We start from the raw sequence: 16541 nt of genomic DNA, 5'->3' as shown, positions 1-16541 counted from the left end.
CTTTCACGAGGGATCCACCGTTGTGTCCTGATCACTGCCCCAAGGCCCCATCTATCTCTTAATGACATTGTCTGGAGGATTGGGACTCAGGCCACAAGAGATTTCTCATTTCTTCTGAAGGAATACTTTTAGAGGAGTGCATATCACCCATTTACAATGGGAAACTTGAGGATGAATGTGGCTTTTAGTAACTTATAGAAGCAGCATCAATCTATGGGAACCTGGGTTAGCACTGCCCTAGGGCTTCCTCCCGTCTCACAAACTGTTTCTCCCAAATCCTGCCCTGAGGGAATGGGGCAGAGATCTAGGGGCTATGTCAGGGCCTAACTAATCCAAAGGATATGGCAGCGCAGTTCTCAGAAGCGTTAAAGGGGAGGAAAAAAGGAAGCCAAGCTGTATACTAAGAAACTACACTGGCCTGGTGACTGTTTAAGGATTATAAAAAATGTATGGCCCATAAACAAGACTTCTCATTTTTTTTTTTTTTTTGCGTTTATTTTGCTTGCCTTGTATTTCATTTATCGGCACCTAGATTAAATATTGACTAGCCTCAGGGGCATTAGAGAAGTAGAGCCGGGCAGGGAGCAAGCCGTAAGGAGTCAAGGCAAGAGCTCTTGTCATTAGGCTGCGGCTCACTAAGTGCAGCAAGTGAGAGTAACTGTCTCCCGCCTGACCCTCTGGCACTTGTTTTGCAGGCTCCTTACTTCTGGCCTTCCAACTGCTGGGAACCTGAAAACACTGACTATGGTGAGAAGAGAAGCCTGTGGCCCACACCCCCCATTACTCCTGGAAGTGTGGGAGACAAAGGGTGGCCCGGGTGCGGGGGGAGGGGCTTTGGCCAGGCTGGATCCTTTCTTATACTGACGACCGGTGATAAACTCCCTGATTCACACAATGAAGGCAGCGCACACTGAGAGACAAGTCCTTGGAAGAGAGGGGAAGAGGGAAAAAGGTCGTGTTTTTGTTTGTTTGTTTTTTTATTTTTATTTTTATTTATTTATTTGAGAGTGACAGACACAGAGAGAAGGACAGATGGAGAGAGAGAGAATGGGCGCGCCAGGGCTTCCGCCTCTGCAAACGAACTCCAGACGCGTGCGCCCCCTTGTGCATCTGGCTAACGTGGGACCTGGGGAACCGAGCCTCGAACCGGGGTCCTTAGGCTTCACAGGCAAGCGCTTAACCGCTAAGCCATCTCTCCAGCCCTGTTTGTTTGTTTTTTAATAGTGATCGGTATTGATGCTGCAGACCGCAGGACAGAACCATTCTGGTTGCTCTACTGGCAGAGTTTCAGGAGAGGCAGGATCAAAGGGCCACCTTGCCCAGGCCCTCACACACTTGTTAAATTCTACTAAGCAATCCTGGGTGCTTTGACAGTTGGAAGTTAGAGGGGAAGAGAGGCATACCAGAGATGGTCATACACCTGTCACCTTAGGCTAGGGAGAGAAAAAGTAGCCGGAGGTGGGAGCTGGGTAAGCCGGGGGGGGGGGGGTAGGTGTGTGCCGCACGCGCTCCGTGGACACTTGGCTCTCTCTTGGGGTCTGCGGCAATTGCCTTTCTTGTTGCTGGGACAAAATGTCCTAGCAGAAGCACCTTGTGAAAGTGGCTTAGCTTGGCTTACAGGTTCGGGGGGTGGTATCATCATGGTGGGCAAAGCCTTCAAGAGAAGACAGCAGGGGTGGCAGAGGGTCACCTCTCCACAGAAACTCCTAGCACTGGCAAGCTGAGCTGCACTGTAAAATTGCAAGGTCCACCCCTCCCCCCCTAGCCCCTCCCCTCCCCACGTACCTCTTCAGGCAAGGCTCTGCCTCCCTGAGACTCCATCAGCCGATGCCTGAGTTGCGTATAGGGTTGATGCTCAGTAACTATTTGTTGATGGTTCTTGTTTTTGTTATTGTTCTTGTTGTTTTGGGCTCTTTCTCATTGGTTTTTTTTGGGGGGGTGCGGGTATGTTGTGTTTTTCTGTGGTGCCAGAGATCAACCCGAGGGCTGTACATGTGCTCTCACTGAGCTAACCTTAGCTCAGCTCTGGTTCTGGTTTTTGGTTTTGTTTTGGGTTTTCTTTTTTTTTTCATTCTTTGGAGGTATTGAAGGTGATCAACAGACACTTCGTAGCAGCAGTAGAACTTGAACTCAGAACTGAATGGCTCCGTTGGCCCTCCCCTCTCCTGCTCCCAGTGTGGCGTGCCTGCAGGCCGTAGCACCTGGCCCTTGGCTTAGAAGCCTTGCAGCTTGGGAGGCTGTTTGCTCTGTGACTCTCCTGAGGACCCCGAGGCCTCTGTCCAGGTTCTTGGCAGAACTGATGGCTCTAGGAAGGCAGAAGCCACTGTGGGGAGTAGGTGGGAGGCGAGGTTCCAGGACCTCACCCAGAAGACCTGTAGGACACCCCTAAGCTCTGAAGCATGGGTTCTAGAGAAGGAGAATGGCCCCCAGGAGCATTCTGGAGAGGGGGTACAAGTGAGCACTGTCAAATGTAGCGATAGGGCTACATGGCGCGCTCACGCAAGCGGCAGGACCTGGGGGTGACGGCTCCATGACCTGCTGGCATCCTCTGGGCCCTCGGAAATAGCCGTGCTCCATGTGATGGGATGAGTTGATCCCCTAAGGCTTCCAGTTCAGAGGAGGAGCTGTGCTGTGCACTCATAAGACTTTTAGCTTTGGAGCTGAAAGATGGCTGACGGTGGCCCAACTTATCAATGGAATAATTACAGATCAGTGTCATGCACATGCAGCCTTGTCAGGTAATGAAGTCGGGAGGAGTGAGGCCAGATAACCGGAGCCCGAGTAAAATGCATTTACACCCTCTTACACTGCCTACTCCAGGCAGTTCTTCTCTGCTTTATTATTTTAGAGGGCAGCACGAACGGGAATAGAAATGACAATTAATTTCAGGCTCTCCTTAAGGCAAAATCATTTTGAATTCTTATGTCTCCATCTATGATACAGTCTCTCGTGGGAAAAATTAAGAGGCAAGATGCAAAAAAATTCAGTATTTCCATGCAGTCTACTTCAAAAATCAAAGACACAGTGAGACAGAGAGGACCCTAGAGCAGCTAGTCCCATTGTGCGCACTTGGCCAAGTCAACTAACTTCTCTGTGCCTCCCAGACCTCGTGGTGAAGTTGTCAACGTCATTACTTACGTCTTACTGCTTTGCTGAAATTGAGTGAAATGCACGCAAGGTTTGGTGTGTGGCGCAGAGCAAGGCGCTGAGGCGGAGGTGGGTGCTGTCCGTGAGGTGCGGTGGCAGATGTTGGTATTTCCGCAGCGGCACAGCGTCAGCGCTACGTGATCGCTATCTCGCCCACGCTAAGAATTCAGACTAGCCGTGAACTGGCCCCATCAAGGACCAGTCACCAAATGCCAACTAGTGACAGACTCTGTGCCCATTTCGATGTCGTATCTGATCGTGTCAGTCTTGCTGGGCCACATTCCGGCCAGGAAACGTGGCTTGGTGGGGGAAAAGGGGAACTGGCGAGAGTACAGGGGTTTTACGAGTGAGATGGTTGAGTAGGAGTGTATTAATGACTTTTTGCCATTACTGTGGTAAAATACCTGGCAAAGGAGCTTAAGGAACAAGGGCTTGTCTGGTTTGCAGTCTGAGGGCGCCTTCCGTGGCAGGGAAAGCGAGGTGTCAGGCGCATGGGTCACACTGCGTTGGCAGAGAGGAAGCAGAGATCCGGGAATCCTTGTGCTCAGCTCACTCCCTCCTGTTTCTTCAGTCCAGGACCCCAGTGCATGGAATGGTTCTGCCCACATTTAGGGTAGGCCTTCCCATGTCAATTAACCCGGTCTAGAAAATCCCTTACAGACATACTCAGAGATCTGTGTCCCTGGTAATTCTAAGTCCTGTCAAACTGACAATCAAGACCATCACAGGCAGGTAAAATAAAGGTCTTGGTAGGCAAGGAGACCAGATTAGAATTGATTCGGCAGTTTGTGGGGACCATCATTGGCCCTCAACAATGAGGAGTGACTAAAGAAAATTCGCCCATTTGTGAAAAAGGGATCCTAACAGCGCCTGCCTGGTTAACGACTGCATGATGTGGACATGAGTAATGTCCCAAGGTCAGAGCCAGGTATTCAGTGAGCTCAGTGATCCCAGCACCTGAAATGGAACATGCTGCTTGAGGGACCTTTTCTGCTTTGTTTTAGTTTTGTTTTCAATACAGGGTCTCATTTGGGGCCAGGCTGATCCAGAACTCATTCTGCAGCCCCAGGCTGGCTTCAAACTCATGGAGACCTTTCTACCTCAGCCTCCAGAGTGCTGGGATGATAGGCCTGAGTCATCATACCCAGCTCATAATAGATTTTCTTTTAATTTTTTAAAATTTTTTTGTTTATTTGTATTTATTTAAGAGCAACAGACAGAAAGAGAAAGAGGCAGAGAGAGAGAGAATGGGTGCGCCAGGGCCTCCAGACACGTGTACCCCCTTGTATATCTGGCTAACGTGGGTCCTGGAGAATCAAGCCTTGAACCGGGGTCCTTAGGCTTCACAGGCAAGCACTTAACTGCTAAGCCATCTCTCCAGTCCTCATAATAGATTTTTAAAAATATTTTTACTTATTTATTTACAAGAAAAGGGAGAGAATGAGCACACCAGAGTCTCTTGCCACTACAAACTTCAGACATATGCATCACTTTTGTGCATATGGCTTTAGATGGGTCCTGGGATATTGAACCCAGTCCATCAGACTTTGCAAGAAAGCACCTTTAACTGCTGAGCCATCTCTTCAGCCCCATAATAGATTTTGTTGTTGTTGTTGTTTTTCAAGGTAGGCTCTTGCTCTAGCCTAGGCTGGCCTGGAATTCACTATGTAGTCTCAGTCTGGTTTCAAACTCACAGCGATCCACCTACCTCTGCCTCCGGGGTGGTGGGATTAAAGGCGTGGACCACCATGCCCAGCTCCCATAGTAGATATTTAAATAAATGAATAGAGGATTGTGTCAAGAATGTTGTAGAGGGAAGACTCAACTTGACCTTGATTCATATTTGCGCTCTACTGCTAACTAATGCCTGGGTGGACTGCCTCACGCCTCACTTCTCTGGACTTCAGCTTTCTCATCTGCAGAGGAGTGACGGTACTTAACAATCACCAAGGTCGGTTCCATTATTCAAATTCTGTTGTTCTAAAAAGTAGACAGTATGGGCTGGAGAGATGGCGTAGCGGTTAAGTGCTTGCCTGTGAAGCCTAAGGACCCCAGTTCGAGGCTCAGTTCCCCAGGTCCCACGTTAGCCAGATGCACAAGGGGGCGCACGTGTCTGGAGTTCATTTGCAGAGGCTGGAAGCCCTGGCGCGCCCATTCTCTCTCTCTCCCTCTACCTGTCTTTCTCTCTGTGTCTGTCACTCTCAAATAAATAAATTAAAAATTTTTTTAAAAAGTAGTATGAGGAAAAATATAGAAATAATGACTTATAGTTTAGGGTGTAGAGATAAACAACGATGTTGCTACTAAAGACACAAAGTCTGGAGAGGGCTCGAGTTTTGTGTATATCGAAATAAGGTCCAGTCCATACACCAGTGTTAATTATACACACAGTGCATCAATCTGTCCCCTTCACAATATGACGAGACAAGTTGCATTTTTGTCACTGCGACCTGTGGTGAGCTTAAGATGGGAGTGGATGCATCCAAGCGAAACAGAAGTGAGGTGCGAATGCAACATGAGAGGGAAAGGACAGAATGATTTCCCAGTTTAAAAAAGTACAGGGCTGGAGAGATGGCTTGTGGTTAAGTGGTTAAGGCATTGGCTGTGAAGCCTAAGGGCTCATGCTCAATTCCCCACTACCCACATAAGCCAGATGCACAAGGTGGCACATGCATCTGGAGTTCATTTGCAGTGGCTAGAGGCCCTGATGTGCCCATTCTCATTTCTCTCTCTCTCTCTAATAAATAAATAAAAATAAACACATATATGTATATGTTTATATATATAGGATATATATATATACATATATATATACACATATATATGTATGTATACATGCATATATATCCTAGAGACATCAGCATCTGTGCTTTAGACTATTCCCCAGAGGCCCTCTTGTCACTGCCTGCAATCAACAGTCACTGGAGTTGGTCACAGGGAGCACTAGTGACGGCTCATCACAGTGGTGTTGAGAAGCCCCTAGGGACATTTGTGCCAAGAACACATACGCCCTTCCTCCCTAGTGTGGTGAAGGCTCACCAGTGTGTGACGTCACACAGAGGAACAGACTAGAAGCCTGAGGCCATGTGCTCATGGTCACTAGGAACTGCAACAGCTTTGTGGTCCTATTCAGGACTTGATCTCATGGCCCACTTAGACCCAATGGCTTGGAAAGCCCTTAGGATAGATAGCAGGAGGATTACCATGAGTTTGAGGCCACCCCGAGACTACATAGTGAATTCCAGGTCAGCCTGGGCTACAGTGAGACCCTATATCAATAATAATAATAATAACATGGAGCGTTGGAGAGATATCTCAGTGGGTTAAGGCGCTTGCCTGAAAAGCCAGATAACCCAGGCTCGGTGTCCCAGTACCCACATAAAGCCAGATATACAAAGAGCTGCATGCATCTCAAGTTTGTTTCCAGTGGCAAGAGGCCCTGATGTACCCATATTCTCTCCCCCACCCCAGGTCTTTCCTTGCAAATAAATGAGTAAAATATTAAAAAAAAAAAAAAAGGTGGAATACAATTGAGGAAGATATCCAATGTCAATCTCTAGCCTCCACGTGCACAATGCATATGCACCCCCCCACACACACATATGTACCACACACACATATGTACCACACACACATAGACACATGCTAAAAGCAGGACAGCAAAGAGGTGTCTCTTGAGTTCAGTCCCCAGCGCCACCAGAAGAACCACACAAGGAACACATGCACAGAGGAGGACCACTGAATGCCTGGTGGCCTTCAAACACCCGTGTGAGGAGTGAGGGAGGGTCGACAAGCGGAGACTGGACCGCAAGGAGCCATATTTGTCACCCTGAGGATCAGACCTTACTTCTTAACATCACTGAGGATCCCACGCAGGGATGTTAGGCACCAGGACAACATGGTTATACTGTGCAAGGTTGCTGAGAGCGGGGTAGGGTGTTTTATATATTGCAGAGGGAAGAGGAAAAAGATGTTGTCAGGATGGTTGGGTTGGGGACCTCAACTGATCCTAAAAGGTCAAATGTCATGGCTTCATCTTAGTAAGTCTGCTCTTCCCAGACAGAGCCCAGGCACGTGGTAAGGAAGGTCTGGGTCACTAAACAGGCCGATGGCTGCGTGGGGGTGTCTACTGCCCTGCTGGACTCACCCCAGTATCCTTCCTCTTCATCCTCAGCCATCTATCTCTGCAAGCGGACCATGCAGAACAAGGCAAGGCTGGAGTTGGCAGATTACGAAGCGGTATGTATGCAGGCTCCATGGGAGAAGATGATTTCTCTAACTCTGTTTAAGTTGCAGGGTCTTTTCTTCCCCTCTAATCCCTTCCAGATAGCAGGAAGGAAGCCTCTTCTATGTCTTCTTTCTTTTTTTTTTTTTTTGTTCTCAACTCCTTTCAGCATCCTGGTAAAATTGCATCTTCAAATGAGCAACTGTCAGAACTCAACAACTGAAAATAAATATCTCAAGCTGAGCATGGTGGTATACACATGTGGTCTTAGCACTTAGGAGGCTGAGACATGCGGATCATGAGTTTGAGGTCAGCCTGAGCTACACTGTGAGACCTTGTCTCAACCAAAGTATATGAGGATCTGGAGAGATGGCTTAGGGGTGACGGCACTTGCCTGCCAAGCCTAACGGCCCATGTTCAACTCTCCAGGTCCCTCACAAGTCAGACGCGCAAAGTGATGCAAGCTCACAAGGTCACACGTGCGCACAAGGTGGCACATGCATCTGGAGTTCGACTTCAGTGGCTAGAGGCCCTGGTGTGCCAATTCTCTCTCTTTCTTGCTCACATAAAACATTAAAAAGGCCAGTCAGTTTGGCTTACCAAGAAAAAAAAAAAAAAAAAAAGGAGGAGGAGGAGGAAAAGGAGAAGAAGGTGAGGACCGGGGACCTAGCTCAGTAGACAAAGGCACTTGCTTGCAAAGCTTTCTGCCCAGTATCAGTTCCCCGTTACCCACATGAAGGCAGGCGTACAAAGTGCCTCTTGCTTCTGAGTTCATCTGAAGCAGCAAGATGCCCTGCTATGCCCACACTCTTTCTTTCTCCTCAAAAAAGTATATGGATATAAATGAGTGAATGAATAACAACGTAAAATAAGCAAAGGACTTGTCCGAGTACTTCATCAGAGAGGAGAGAAGATGACAAACCCGTGAAAAGATGCCCGTCACCATCAGCTTTTGGTCAGGGACCACCACACTCATTACAATGTCTGAAATGAAAGGGATTGTCGATGCTGAGTGACGGTGACCTCTCTTACGTTGCTGACAGGGTGACAAAAAAAAAAAAAAAAGATCTAGCACTCTGGAAACTGGCTTGGAAGCTTCTCATAAAGTTAAGCAACATCCATGCTATGGAACCAAGTATAGAGATCAACACCTATGTTCGTACAATTACTATGCCAACGTCCATACCAGCTTCACATGTGATAACTGAAGGCCTCAGGCAGCCAAAATACACTTTAGCAGGTGACTGACTAAAGTATGGTATGGCTATATGATAGGATATTATTTTGCAGTAAAAAGGAACGAATTGCTAATATACACAACCCCTTGGGTAAGGGTTGCTTGCTCACTCCTTGCCAGACAAGGGTCCGCCACCACACGCACACCCATTCTCATTTGACAGAGTCCAAAGACCAAAGTGCAGAGAGCACAGGAGTTACAGATCATTTTTAAAATCTTTTCAACTCTTGGCTGCAGAGTCTTTGCTCCCTATATGGAGCTCCAGATGAATCACAGCGAATCAGGAAACCTGATTCAATTTCCATCAACCTCCCACTCTCCTCTCCGGGTGCCAGGATGTCACTAAGCTATATGACCTGAGCAACAGCTAAGGGAGGGGAGATGTGATGGAAAGTGCAGAATTAATAGCATCTGCAGCCCTTCCCACCTTCCAAATGCCCTTCCCATCATCTCTGCCTCTGTCTTCCACAAGAATAATGAAGTCCTGCTAGGACAAGCCTCGCCGATCCTGGGTCCCTGTGCCGAAGCCTAGCGGGCCAGCTAGACCACGGCTCCTCTCACCACCCCCCAAAGACCCATGTGAAGCAGATGGAGGGCAGGGCCGGGGTTCCACAGACTCACGGAGAGGAGGATGCAGGGTGTGAGATTGCCTAGAGCCTCGGGACCTGGCTGACACTCGCATTGGCAGGTTGTGTGATGGGCCCGTGTGTGATCTTCCCCCACATCTGGTATGATGGGTTGATAGCTCCGAGCATCCTGGGAGTGAGTTCAGCCCTGGTCCTCCAGGAAGTCTCATCTTCCCTCTTTCCAAAGTCAGCTGTTCCACGCGTGAACAGTGCCAAGACAACATGGCTTCCCTCGCACTGCCGCAGGAAAGCCCCCACGCCTTGCCCACGGTAGCCTCTGTTTCAAAACAGCTGCCACTCAGAGAGAAGAGGGCATCGCCACCCGGTGTATTTCATTCCATTGTCTCTTCTCTCGCTCTGTAGTGTCCTGTTGGGGCATTTGTAAAGGATGTGGCATTAAGATGCTTTTCCAGGAAGAATGTCTACACACACACACACAAAAATGGTTGGATACTAAAAATGGATTTTATTTCCAAAATATACTAACTTTGTTAAAAATTTCTGGTTATATATTGTCTTGAAGAAAACAAAAAAAGGAGAGAAAATCACCTATAATTCTCACACTAACTTTTGCCAGTATGTACATGTTTTTCTTTAAGAAAAAAATACAAGAATAGCAGAAAGATTATTGCTCTGGCTGATTCCTTCCCCAATCATGTCCAGTAATACTTAGGAAACTGTTCTGTGTTAGTAACACTAATCTACAATGTCAATTTTTAATGGCTGCCTAGTATTCCATGGCATGACAGGGTCATAGCTCATATCATTATTCCCCAAATGACTGGCATTCAGGTATCACCAGCCTGGCTTCCTAAAGGAACCATTCTTTTAGTAGCTGCATACTAAGCCTCGACAGCAGATGTGAGTTCATGTGTTCCTCAATGAAGCTTCTTTTATATTAATAATCCACTAATGAGGGTCATCAATTAGAGTTGGCATAAGCATTGCAGAAATACATACCACAATATAGGCTCCAGTCTTGCATTAATCAGAATTAGGAGGATCATTATGGACCTGTCAAACACCCCTCCTCACTGTCCTAATGTTCCACTAGGCAACCTGCAGACTTAGAGAAAATGCCTCTCTCCCCTGTTCCCCTGAAAGTAGTCCTGACGTCCGACAGCCTTTCTTCCTCCCTTTCTTCTGTCTTTCCTCATTCCCTCCCTCCCTCTCTCCCTCTCTTCCCTCCCTCTTTTTGGTTTCCCTCTCACTGACATCACAACCACAGCCCTGCATTTCATCCTCTTTTGAATCTCAACTTTGAGAAGCACTCATGTAAAGTCATCTTGGTGCTCCTTTCTGGTGCCCTCTCCCAGCTCCCTGGTAGATGTGCCCTTGAGAAATCCACCCTGAGCTTTGCTCTTGGACATTCCCAATAGGTTACAAAAACTCCACCATTCCTTCCCAAACAGCCACGATCCATTCATCTTCTGTAGTCTTTATAGCAAGCGCTGTGTGACTTGTATTCTTATAAAACACCCAAGCAGATGGGAGCCAGGTGAAACACAGAGTTATCGGACTTAATGATGTAGAAATGAATATTAACAGCTCAGCTCTGTTCAGCAGGGTCGGGTACAATTTCTAATCGGGTTCATGTCCAGTGGATTTAATGCGGGACCCTGCTATATTGTTGGGAGTAACCACAATGGACGGTTGCCTTGTAACAAGCATAGGAGTGCTGTGTTGACATTTGCTTCATAATGCCTTCTTATTGATTCTCATCCTCACTAGGAGAACTTAGCAAGACTCCAGAGGGCCTTCGCGAGGAAGTGGGAATTCATCTTCATGCAAGCAGAAGCCCAAGTAAAGTAGGTGAAGGCAATGGAGCCCCCTCAGGGGTAAAAGACTGTAGCACTGGAGAATGGTGTGAGGGTGGAGTGGTCATGGAGCGGCTTCTAGCTGGGTTGGTCCCTCACATCTCTCAGAGGAGAAACTGAATAAAAAGAAAGGTTGGGAGCTGAAGGGAATGGCTTAGTGGTTAAGGTGTTTGCCTGCAAGGCCAAAGGGCCCAGGTTCAGTTCCTCAGGACCCATGTTAGCCAGATGCAGTAGGGAACACACACATCTGGAGTTCGTTTGCAGTGGCTGGAGGCCCTGGTACACCCATTTTCTCTCTCTCTCTCTCCCTCCCCCCCTCTGTCAAATAAATAAATAATTAAAAAAGAAAAAGAAAGGTTTGGTGAAACAAGTTTTGTCTTTAGGAACAACATAACCCTAAAATAATTCCACAAATGTATATTTCATCAGACAGGGAGGATCCTCCCCAAATGTAGAACTGTGCATGTATGCCGAGAGAGTGAAAAATATCACACCCAGCTGACTGGCTAGCTGTAGGTTTTGACGTCCAGGTAAATGTGTTGGAGCTTTTAAGAGGCTACATTAGTTATGTTTCTCATCACTGTGACAGAATCCCTTACAGAAGCAGCTTAAGGAGGAAAGGATTCATTTTGGCTCATAGTTTCAGGGGATTTCAGTCCATCAGAGCCAGGAAGGCATGGCAGAGTTCAAGGCACAGAAGTCAGACAGATGAAGTCCATTCTCTGAAGCTATACTATAGGGCTCAGCATAGGGTCTGTGCCCTTCTGTGGGTAGAGGTGGCTATCTATGGGCCGTCTCCTCCTCCAACTCCACCAGAGCAGAACTGACCCCCATAAGCATACTGTAGACAACAGATATTCTAAGCTCAGGCTAGCCCAAATGGTGACTCAGAAGGACCAGTTCAGAGCAATCCCTCCTTCTTCCTTCCAATCTATTTGTCCCTTTCCCCCCAAAGGATACAAGAGGAAAGGAAGGAAAAAGTTGGAAGGATTTTCCCCACCTTTTCCCTTCGGGAGGCAGAGTGGAAATTTCTTCCACCCTAAGGAAACATGAGGCATAGGGAATAAATGCCCCTGCCTCAGCCCACTAACATGGTTGTCAACCAGATCCACATAATTCTAGGGCATGGTATTACTGTGATCAGGGTCTCTCTCGTTCTTCCCAGTGATGGTATCTGGCTCAGCCAATAGGAAAAAAGTAAGTAGTGGAGGGATGGAAAAGAGAGGCTGAGCTGGGAGAATGCAAAGACCTAATTGCAAGAGATCTGGCCCCACAGGGCTTCAGAGAGGACCTTTCACATTTCGAGTGACTCAAGGGCTCAGGCTACATGTGTAAGGATGGGTCACTGCTAGAAATGAGCTGAGGTCACCCAGCCCAGTCCAGCTGTCTGCACTCATTACTATTACTCGCCCTCTGTAATCTCTGCCTTTCCCATGATGCCAGCATCTGCTGGTGCAAAGGGTTCCCAGCTGTCCGCATGGAAGGTGGACACCAGGCATTGGATGCTGAGCTGCTGCTGCACGAGACACCTGGGGAAATAGAAGGTGGAGTGTGGGAGAGCTGGTGGGAAGGCAGCTCGTGTTGGGATGGACTGAGGGAGGTTTGTGCCTCGTGCTCACAAACAGGAAGCCTGTGGAAGCCAAGGACAGCACTGATTCATTCTTCTAGAATCAAACGGCACCGCATGCTATAAAAGGAGAAATTGTCACTTTATACATGTATGGTATTTCTCCATTAACTTTTTTGATTAACTGTGATGACATTATAATTGTGGGCCATTTAAATACAAAGCAATTATCACAAAAATCACAGGGTGATTACGGGTTTATTTCAGTCCAGTAAACTAAAGTGCTCCCAAGAAAGCAGAGAATGAGAGGCTGCAATGCAATGAATCTGAGTTGCCTTTTACTTAGATAATATGATGTAATGCATGTTTTTTTTTAATACTTTGGTGGGCTGCCTATCAGAGCATAAGGAGTCTGTCTTCATCATCTGTAATTTCCCTCTTGTAATTCGTGCCTCCCCCACTTGAGACCAGTGATGTTTCCTTCCGAGTCTTGTCACCTGCTAGGACCATTGTTTTGCCTTTAGAAAGCCAGATGGTTTAAGTGACTTTTAAAACACATAATTGAAGCATTTTACAGACATTTCTAGTGCTATGCATCTAAGGCAAACTTTCAAATTTGAGATGAAACACTGGTACGCTGGTGGATGGATTCCTGCCTGTCAATTGAAATAAGCAGTATTCACTTTGAAGTGGGGGCAGGTGGATGGATAATACAGCTCTTAATAATCTTAATACTCCCCATGGACAGCTCTGTCCACATATTTTTTTGACCCATCACACTCACTGTATATACATGACAATCTAGAATCTTGCCCAAAACTCTTGCCCCATGGGGAGTCCCTGAGGTCTCCTGGAGGGAGCTGATTTCTTTCTAACAACAAGGACCACACAGGTACCAATAGTCTTGGGTAATCTTATTTCCTAGGAACAGGTACACAGAGCTGAGGGGACAGAGAGAAAACAGTACAAAAAAACTCAACTACCTTTTACTCTTTCAGGATTGATCGGAAAAAGGACAAGACAGAAAGGAAAATTCTGGATAGTCAAGAACGGGCCTTTTGGGATGTCCACAGGCCAGTGGTGAGGAAACTCTGCTTGGCTCTCTAGGGTCGTTTTTTTTTTTTTTGGTCCCATTTTCTTCAAAGCAAAGACTGTCCTTAGCAATCAAGTGTCTCATCCTTAAGATAATTACTAAGCTTTGTGAAATGGGTTTTCCCACTCATTCATATAATCTCAGTAGATTTTCTGGAATGTATGTCAGTTTTACCTTTTAAAAACTATCCACCCATGAAAATACAGAATTGGAAATGCAAGGACAGTGGGAACCCCACAAGGGGAACATGGGAGCCCAGAAATTTACTTTCTCCCAAATTAAATTTTCATTTTCCATTGTCATTTTACATATAGTTAGCTCTTGTCATGCACAGCACTTATATTCTACAAAGTCCTTGCAAACACCAAATTATTGAACAATTGAGCATTGCTCAATGCTAGGTTCCCTTGAGCCTCTGCTTACATTTTTAAAATATTTTATTTTATATATTTATTATTTTTATTGACAACTTCCATGACTGTAAACAATATCTCATGGCAATTCCCTCTCTCCCCCCCCACTTTCCCCTTTGAAACTCAACTATCTATCATATGTCTTCCCCTTTCAATCAGTCTCTCTTTTATTTTGATGTCATCATCTTTTCCTCCTATTATGATGGTCTTTTTGTATGTAGTATCAGGCACTGTGAGGGAGGTCATGGATATCCTGGCCATTTTGTGTCTGGAGGAGCATGTTGTAAGGAATCCTACCCTTCCTTTGGCTCTTACATTCTTTCTGCCACCTCTTCCCCAATGGACCCTGAGCCTTGGAAGGTGTGATGGAGATATTGCAGTGCTGAGCACTCCTCTGTCACTTCTTCTCAGCACCACGGTGCTTTCTGAGTCATCCCAAGGTCACTACCATCTGAAAAGAGAAGATTCTCTCACCAAAAGTGAGAATAGTATTAATATATGGGTATGAACTTTAAGAGAAGTGCCTACCAGGCAGTTTGGTGAGCATAGTATACACATTTAGCCAGATGGCAGCAGACATTACACCCCTAGGGCTCATGACTACCCCTTTTGTAGGTTTTCAGTAACAGGGATGTATTCCCTCCCATGGAGCGGGCCTCCAGTCAAATTAGAGGGTGGTTGGTTTCCCCCATAACAGACATGCCACTATTGCACCCATAGGCTCATTTGGCCTGGCTGGCCAAATATAAGGCTTACAGTGTCCACTGTTGAATATCTTCACTGTTGATTTTTCTTTCTCCCATGGAACTGCTTGCAGTGTGGCTTTTTCTAGCTTTATGTCAGCTGGTCTAGATGGAGGAGGTTTTCAGCTCAGCTCCAGCAGGATTTCTCAGTGAACTTGCAGCCCAAGTATGAGGAGTCTTCAGCAATAGGGTCTTACTATCTATTCCTGGTGGGAAACTGTAGCAGACAGCTTCAGGTTCACCGAGATAAACTTTCAGACCAGACACAGTTATGATGAAAAGGATATTTATTGAAGCTTATAGATCCAGGGGAAGTTCCATAATGGCAGAAGAAACTGTCCTGCCTTCACAGGACCAAGCAGAGAGAGAGAAGCACAAGCTAAAGAGCCAAAAGCCACATAGCACACTTTAGGAACTCCAGCTAGGCACACTTTGCATATCTTTAGATAAAAATCTGAAACCCACCACCACACTTTAAGATCCACCCAGTGACACTGCCTCCAGCCAGGTGGCTGCAGATGCAAACTACAAACAAATAAAAACTGAATATATTGTGGGCCATCTAATCAAACCACCACAGAAACCAAGGGCCTCAGCAATGGCCTGTAATGTTTTGAGGGCATCAGGGACCTCCCTGGCCAACAACTCACTGGAAGATACCCCATCCCTGGCACAGAAAATTTTCTAGTAACAACCTATGGCTCCTGTGTGTCCCATTGTCCAAAAAAGTAGGTTTCCATATGACTTATTTATATCCTCTTAGATTTTGATTAGCCCTCCCTCCACCTTTCCTTTACTCAGTCTCTTCCCCTGACCTCACTTAGGCCTTTTCACCCCTATTAATCTGTTCTACATTTTTGTCAACTTATCAATGTGTAACTTGGTTTAATGTGTATTTCTGTGTAAAGATGCTTTATTCAACATATACTGTCAACTCACTGGCATGGAACACAGAGCCTGCAACACTGGAACCTGGGAAGAATCAACCTTACCTATTTCCTCTTTCACATCATAGCCTCTTTCCCCCTAGAACACAGACAGCTCTTTAGAAAGCACAGGATGCAGAAAACTTGACACTAGAGGGCAGAGGAGATGGCTCAGAGGTTAAAGGCGCTGCTTACAAAGTCTGCTGGCCTGGGTTCAATTCCTTACCCCCCACTTAGAGCCATAGAGCCAGACGCACAGAGTGACACATGTGTCTGGAGTTAGTTTGCAGAGGCAGGAAGTCCTGGTACATCCATTCTCTCTCTCAGTCTCTCTCTCTCTGTCTCTCTCTCAGTCAGTCTCTCTCTTTCTGTCTTTCTGTCTCTCTCCACATAAATACTTTTTAAAAAAAATAACAGAAAAAGACAACCTTAATAAATAAACTCTGGCGAGACTGGTTCGCGATAGGAAACAGGAAGGTTAAGCGCTTCCTTGTTTAGCTTTGGCTGGGCACAGACGGGCATGTGGATGTCTCAAGATCGTCCTTGCTCTGCATGTGTCTGTTAGTGGTCATTATACCTCAGTGAACATTGATTTGGAGGCTGCATATAAATTTTAACAAGCAGGTGAGTTTATAATTAAGAAGTCTATAAGCAATGAGGTTTGACTATGTTTATAACTTCACATGATTAAAACAAATCTTACATTTCCTCCATGAAGGGGAACTAAGAAAAAAAAATGAATAAACT

At 46.3% G+C, this 16541-nt stretch overlaps 1 protein-coding gene across 2 annotated transcripts in view; it reads left to right on the top strand.

Moving 5' to 3' along the window:
* The window catches only part of Rgs6 (regulator of G protein signaling 6), a 610193-nt gene that overhangs the window by 497874 nt on the left and 95778 nt on the right, over positions 1-16541 (top strand). For both annotated transcript variants that reach the window (XM_004649425.2, XM_045154255.1), the window contains exons 6-9: positions 696-747; positions 7322-7386; positions 10967-11043; positions 13618-13699. In XM_004649425.2, coding sequence (XP_004649482.2) covers positions 696-747; positions 7322-7386; positions 10967-11043; positions 13618-13699 — 276 coding nt within the window. The remainder of the gene's footprint in view (positions 1-695; positions 748-7321; positions 7387-10966; positions 11044-13617; positions 13700-16541) is intronic.

The sequence above is a fragment of the Jaculus jaculus genome, chromosome 7 (assembly GCF_020740685.1).
Source record: "Jaculus jaculus isolate mJacJac1 chromosome 7, mJacJac1.mat.Y.cur, whole genome shotgun sequence".
NCBI classification, from domain to species: domain Eukaryota; kingdom Metazoa; phylum Chordata; class Mammalia; order Rodentia; family Dipodidae; genus Jaculus; species Jaculus jaculus.
The sequence above is the reverse complement of the archived record's forward strand: the minus strand, read 5'-3'. Positions and strand labels throughout refer to the sequence as shown.